The sequence below is a fragment of the Trichosurus vulpecula genome, chromosome 2 (assembly GCF_011100635.1).
Source record: "Trichosurus vulpecula isolate mTriVul1 chromosome 2, mTriVul1.pri, whole genome shotgun sequence".
NCBI lineage: Eukaryota > Metazoa > Chordata > Mammalia > Diprotodontia > Phalangeridae > Trichosurus > Trichosurus vulpecula.
The window spans coordinates 323152602-323159624 of record NC_050574.1 but is presented as its reverse complement, the minus strand read 5'-3'; the positions used below and the strand labels follow the sequence as shown (position 1 = coordinate 323159624).

The 7023-nt window shown below is 38.1% G+C and overlaps 1 protein-coding gene across 1 annotated transcript; it reads left to right on the top strand.

Annotated features, from left to right (window-relative positions):
* Window positions 1-2608: 2608 nt before the first annotated feature.
* Window positions 2609-6669, top strand: SLC35G2 (solute carrier family 35 member G2). Its single transcript, XM_036746235.1, has 2 exons — window positions 2609-2624; window positions 5414-6669. The coding sequence occupies exons 1-2, from the start codon at window positions 2609-2611 to the stop codon at window positions 6667-6669; spliced, it is 1272 nt and encodes a 423-aa protein (XP_036602130.1).
* The last annotated feature ends 354 nt before the right edge of the window (window positions 6670-7023 follow it).

The following is a 7023-nucleotide window of genomic DNA, read 5'->3' as shown; positions in this document are numbered from 1 at the left end:
AAGCACTTGTTAATAATTTACTATGTGCAAAGCCCTGGGACTACAAGTATAAAAGAAAGATATTCCCAGCTTCTAAGAAGCTTACATTCTAATAGCAAGATACACAGGAGGTTTCAGCCTCGTCAGGATAGAATGGCCAAAGTCCTTAGGACACAACAGCAAAGTGGATGGTAATACATCTTCTTTAATGTTATTTCTGCTGATAAAACATATCTGTTTCTGATGTTGAACCAAGAGTATGGTAGAGTCATGTCTAACCATCTGGTTCTTACATTTTCATTGTGAGCATTTACACCTCAGAGATCAGTAAGTGCTACAAATCAGAGCTTGATTTATTGTTTTATTGATTGTATAGACCTAAGAAAGTGTTAAAAATGCAAATTAAACTTCAGCACGTATGCATATTTTTTTTTCCTCTAGAGGCTGGTTTTTTAAACATTTTCCAGCACAAGCCTGTATTGCTCTATTGACATTGCTTGAGCTTAGCAGGAGTGCAGTCCAAGACTCAGGGAATGAGGTCATCAGCAGCCTGGAGGCCTGGTGACTGTAGGATAATATTCCTCACAATAACTGTCATTTACATAATGCTCTAAAGTTTTCAAAGTGCTTCACATCCACTACCTTATTTGAACTTCACAACTGTCCTGTGTTGAACCATTTGACAGTGATGAGGACTTTGGCGGGGAGATCTTTTTCTCCCCTAGGTCTTCAGTCCCTGAGGGTGCTGAGGAGTCTGGGGTATAGGATCTGAAGAGATAGTAATTGCCTTCTCTGCAAGAGTTGATCTCATAGGGGCGAGGGTAGAAAAAAGCCTAGTGTTCTGGGAGGTGCTGCCATTTTCAGAATTCTTGTTGGATAGAGAGATAGCCTTAAAACCATGAAGACCTAGGTCTCCCACTTCTTACACAGCCTGATTGTGTGACCTGGGGAAAGTGTCCCAGGGTAAATCACTTAACCTCTCAGAGCCCTAGACAACTCTTTAAGACTATGAGTTGCAGAGACAGTACCAGTCTGCTTTGTTAGAAAAAGTTTAATCACTCAGGAGTTCTCTATATCAATTAAATCATAGGTCCAGATTCTATGCCAACAGACACTTTTGGAGTCCCTAATAAATGCTTTTAGAATTTGAAGATGAATTCACTTACCACAAGCAATACCAAAAACCTAAACAAGGCAGCTCCCTGCCCCGTGGGGTTTTATTCTGGGTCAAAAGGTTAAATTACATTAATATGTCAAGTTTTTCAGATTTATCTAGACTTTTTTCCTCTCTTTTCAAATTTCAGTTCAATTTAGCAAACAAACACTTTTTATGTGACAAGAAGCTTGTCTGTCTTCTACCAATTTAGAAAGAAGGAAATTGTCAGTTATCTTAAAAAGAGAAGGCATAACAGGAAAACAGACTACAATGGATTAAGAAAAGAATTGCTGGGTAGGAAGCTGAGGCAGCAGGTGTAGACCAAATATTGAGAAGTTTATTTTCCAAAGGAAAGGCAGGAAGAAGACAATAGCTTAAAAAAGGGCAATTAGATCAAGTGAATGGTTTGTTTTGTTGTTTTTTTCTTAAAGAGAAGTGAGACCTGGGCAATATATGAAGAAGGAAGAGAAAAGAGAAAAAAAGCCATCGAAGAAGGAGTACAAGAGAGTAGAAAGTGTGCTAGATTTAGAGGCAGAGGTTCTTTGTTTCAACTGAGTTCTGACATTAGCTCTGTGACCTTGGGCAAGTCATCGATTTCCTCTAGGCCTCAATTTCCTCATCTGTAAAATGACGGGATTGAACTAGATGACCTCTAAGGACACTTTCAGCTCTAAATCTATCATCCTCTGATAATTGTGTCCTAAAGGAGGTATTCTGGATGGACTCCAGAAGAAAGATAGAGGCAGAAATTTCAAGAAAGAGAAACAAAACTTCTCCATTTGAGATCAGATGGAGGAGTGAAATGTAAAAAAAAAAAGTGATATGTTAAGGTGAAATGAAGGTTTTTGAGGGAGACCGTAGGGATGGTCTCTATCTGTTTTTTTTTAAAGAAGTCAAATAGATAACCCTGAGGTAGGGCAAAAGATAGAGACAAAGGATTGGTTTCTTAAGGACAGAAGATGTTTGGAGTAATGTCACGGGCAATACACTAAAGTGTCAACAAATTGTAAATGAGAGAATACTGAGAAGCAAGGAGAGTTAGATGAAACTGGAAAACATCAATCTTCCTTCAGCCAGGTTTGTATGTCTGTTCTAGTTATTTTTGTCAGTGGAGCAGGAGGGGAGACAGTAGAGAGTGACCAAAATTGGTGTACTAGGTTTGGCATAAGGGTAGAGTGCTGAAGAGATCAATAATGAAGTAACTTACTATGGATTTTAGGTTTAGGAGGCAGTCCAGTGTTGACAGAATGAGGCTAATGGACTGAACGACGTTGAGCTTGCCTGACTGATTAAATATCAAATTGAGGCTAGAAAAAATAAGTTTGGTTGGTATGATGAAGGAGCAGAAGAGATATTTCTGATCAGAGACGGAGGGGGGAAATGCCGGGATTTCGGAGGTAAAACAATCCCCTGAAGTGACAAGCCTCACAATTTACTGATTTATATTATTTATGTGATGCTGATTTATAGCTGATGTGGAATAAAAAAGGTTTGAAGAGTTAAAGTAGGGTGAGAGGCCATGAGATTCAAGAGTCTGAATACTCATCAAAACAGATATTGAAATTGCCCAGGATGACTATGGGGCACAGGGTGGAGAAGAAACATGGATTCCCATTCTACTTGCTCCATTTCCTTTAAGAAGGGGGAAACGATTGATAAAAGCTGAACTCTCAATGAGAGAGGGCAGTGGAGGATGTGGTGTCATATACAAAGGGTACTTTATTCATTTCATAGTGTGGGTTCTATAAGGCACAATGGAGAGAGGCAGTGGGGTGATAGAAGGAAATGGGGGGAGGGTGCACTAGGGGTATGAAAAGAATGAGAGTTAGGCTGGTGGCAACAAGAATTGAGTTTAGTGGCTAAAGTGGCTGATGAGAAGAATGGGCTAATGAGAGCTTTCAAGTGAAGGGCAGAATGTTGGGGTGGGGAGGGAGCAGAGGGAGTCCTGACGTAACAGGATATGGTTACCCAAGGAAACATAGGTAACTAAAGAGTACTGAAGGTTCACTGAAAAGAATGGGTTAAAATAGTTTGGTTTGGTTAAGATTTGGGTAAGGTACATGGACAGTCTAAGTCACACTCTAGCATGCCAAATAGGATGTTAAACATTTTTTTTTCTCTCCTGGCTGGATATTCAGAGTAGTTTGGTTTCCTCTGTGCTATTCCCTAGCAGAGTGTCACCAAGATGAAGTTTCAGAAATATCCTCTTTTAAAATTATTATCATGAAGTTAAATAGATTTTCAGATGAAAAGTTCCTTTTTTGCTCTTTAGAGGGGATCCCTGAGGAACAACTGAGATAATTTGCCAAAAGTTTCCTTTTCTCCTCTTCTCCTCATCGGATACAATTCAGATGTTTTCCATCTCTCACGAAGAGGTGGCTCTCCTCTACATGCATCCTTGATCCCATTCCATCCCATCTTCTCCAGAAGATTACTCCCTCTTTAATCTTCAAACTCTCCTTTTTTTGCTTTTCTTTGTATCCCTAGAGCTTAGTGCAGGGTTTGGCAGATAGCAAACACTTAATAAATGCTTGTTGACTGACTAACATGAAATGCAATACTAGCTCTGCTACTTGTGTGATCTTAGGCAAGTCACTTAATTTTCTGAGCATCACCTTCCTCATTAATCAAATGAAAGTCTGGACTGAATGGACATGAAGGTCTTTTCCAGCTCTAAATCCTATTAATCTATTTGAAATTAAAAAAATAAAATAAAAGCAATTCCAAATTAGGAACAAAGTATCACCTAGACTCACAGCAGTTTAGAATTTGAATGATAGTAGGATCATAGCTGTAGAACCAGAAGGAAACTCAGAAGCCTTTTAGTCCAACATCAACGTCTTAATTAATAGATGAAAAACCTGAGGCCCACCATCACACAGATAGTTGACATTTGGGGTGGAATTTGAAGGGCCTCTGACTCCTGAGTTAGCATCCTTATCTTTCCACTGTATTACACTGCTTCCTAGAAGGTCGGTTCTTCCTATTTTTCTTATAATTCTGATAATTAACAACAATCTAATAAGACAAAATATATATGAATAATGAATAATAAAAATATATGACGAATAATGGGACACTCCAGATCACATATAAAACATTTCAATGTAATACGCCTACAGAAGCTTTCATTGTTTTTGATTGTTTTTCTCAATGCTTCACTCATGGGGCAATTCTATTAAAAAAAAAACAACACTGTTTATTTATTAAGTGTCAACTTAGCAGGCAGGTTTCCTCAGCAAACCTAAAAATATTGTGTTTATCCAATTGTCTTGCAAGGACTTTTGGCACTTAGTCTGAAGTCTTTTACTAATTGATTGATTAATTGGTTCTTAAATATTCTTACAAGGCGCTGTACCAGGCAAGGGGAATACAAAATAAAATGAAACAAAAAGAAAAAGACTCTTACCTTAAGACTTTACATTCTAAAAGAAGGATCAACTTGTATATTTTCCAGATTCATATTCCACATTGCTGCCAATGCAATATTCCTAGAGCATGGGTCTGACCATATCATTTTTTTCACCATAATCCAGTGGACTAAGTAAAATCTAACTCAGGGAGAGCTGGGCATGCAAATATTGTTACTAGCTATTCAACACTCACAGATATAAGATTTCTCTATGGATGTCCTAAGTATGATCCTGGTATATCCAATGTTTTCATGAAGATAGAGTGACTGGGCATTTGGAACTTATAATTGGTTCAGAGCCATTTTTTATAAGTTTTTGGAGGGTCTCCGTAGGGAGCTCACATTATTCCCTGCTTACCAGCCGCCATCTTGGCTCCGCCCCCCGCATTTGGAACTTATAATACAGACATAATGGACCCAACAGCAAAAAGAAAAGGTTTGGTAAACTTGCTATTTTTAAAATGTATTTTCCTTGCAGGATAAGTGGGGAAGGGGGCTGCATAAAATAAGATTAGAATTTGGAATGAGAATAATGTCTAGTAAGGAAATAATTAGACAAGTAAAGGTTGAAGGTAGAACAGAATTGTTAATATAAAGAAAGAAAGAAAGATCTAGAGTGCTAAAGAAAGACACTATAGGAGATGACTAAGACAGGAGGAGAAAATGGGTGGCTCATTCCATGGGGTTCACGGTTCTTAAAAGGCAAATTTAGTTAGAGACTTTTCTGCAATCCCTGCTGCTGCCAGTTCACTTATGCTATAAGAGCTGTTTCTCCACCAATGAATTGATATGTAGATATCATATTGATTGAATTTTCAACTGAGCAAAAGTGTAAATCTATTTTTTTCTTTTTTATTCAAGTGTAGATCATTTACCTGAAGAAATGGATACTTCTCCCTCCAAAAAATATCCGGTTAAAAAACGTGTGAAAATACACCCTAACACAGTGATGGTACAATATACTTCTCATTACCCCCAACCGGGAGATAGTGGATATGAAGAAATAAATGAAGATTATGGAAGCTTTATGGAGGAAAATCCAAAGAAAGGACTTCTGAGTGAGGTGAAAAGAAAAGGAAGAACTTTCTTTGGGACCATGGATAGTCGAACCCCACCAACTGAAGACCCAAAAGTCAACGAGATTGAACAATTTCAGAGCTTTGCAGAAAGAAATATTTTTCAATCTAGAAAGACTTGGATAGTGTTGTTTGGATCTGCTTTGGCTCATGGATGTGTGGCCCTTATCACTAGACTTGTTTCTGATCGTTCCAAAGTGCCATCTCTAGAACTGATTTTCATTCGATCTGTCTTACAGGTATTTTCTGTGTTGGTTGTGTGTTACTACCAAGAACCCCCTTTTGGACCCAGTGGATATAGACTGCGGCTCTTTTTCTACGGAGTATGCAACGTCATCTCCATCACCTGTGCTTATACATCTTTCTCAATTGTTCCACCCAGCAATGGAACGACAATGTGGAGAGCAACAACCACTGTATTTAGTGCTATTTTAGCTTTTTTGCTGGTAGATGAACGAATGGCTTACGTTGATATGGCTACGGTTGTCAGCAGTATCTTGGGTGTTTGCCTCGTCATGATCCCCAACATTGTTGATGAAGAAAACTCTTTGCTGAATGCCTGGAAAGAAGCATTTGGTTACACCATGACAGTCATGGCAGGACTGACCACTGCTCTTTCCATGATAGTGTACAGGTCCATCAGGGAGAAGATCAGTATGTGGACTGCCTTATTTACCTTTGGTTGGACTGGGACAGTCTGGGGAGTATCTACTATGTTCATTCTTCAAGAACCCATCATCCCATTAGATGGAGAAACTTGGGGATATCTCATTGCCATATGCATCTGTTCTACTGCAGCTTTCCTAGGAGTTTATTATGCATTAGATAAATTCCATCCAGCTCTGGTCAGCACAGTACAGCACCTTGAGATTGTGGTGGCTATGATCTTACAGCTTCTAGTGCTGCACATTTTCCCCAGTGTCTACGATGTCTTTGGAGGGGCAATCATCATGATTAGTGTTTTTATCCTTGCTGGTTATAAACTTTATTGGAGAAAGTTAAAAAGGGAGGACTATCAAGAGATACTAGATTCTCCCATTAAATGAGACTCAACTTTCATGTTCTGAACCGTGTTCAATTATGTGCACTGCCGTGTCGTATTCATGTATCAATGTTTTTTGTGTTGTATAATGAACAGAGTTCTACATAATATATAGTTGTAAAAAGAGGAAAATATGCAAATGTAGAAAGATTTATATTAGCCTAACATTATAAATGCAAATATTAAATATATGAAATACTGTGGACTTTGATCTTTTAAAAAACCTACTTATTTAATTAAGGGTAATTGATAGAAAAGTACATGAGCCTTAGTTATCATCAATTTCTGCACTAATAGAAATTCCCCCTTATAAGAAAATTTAAGCTTATGGAAATTTACAAATTAGAAAAAGTTAAAT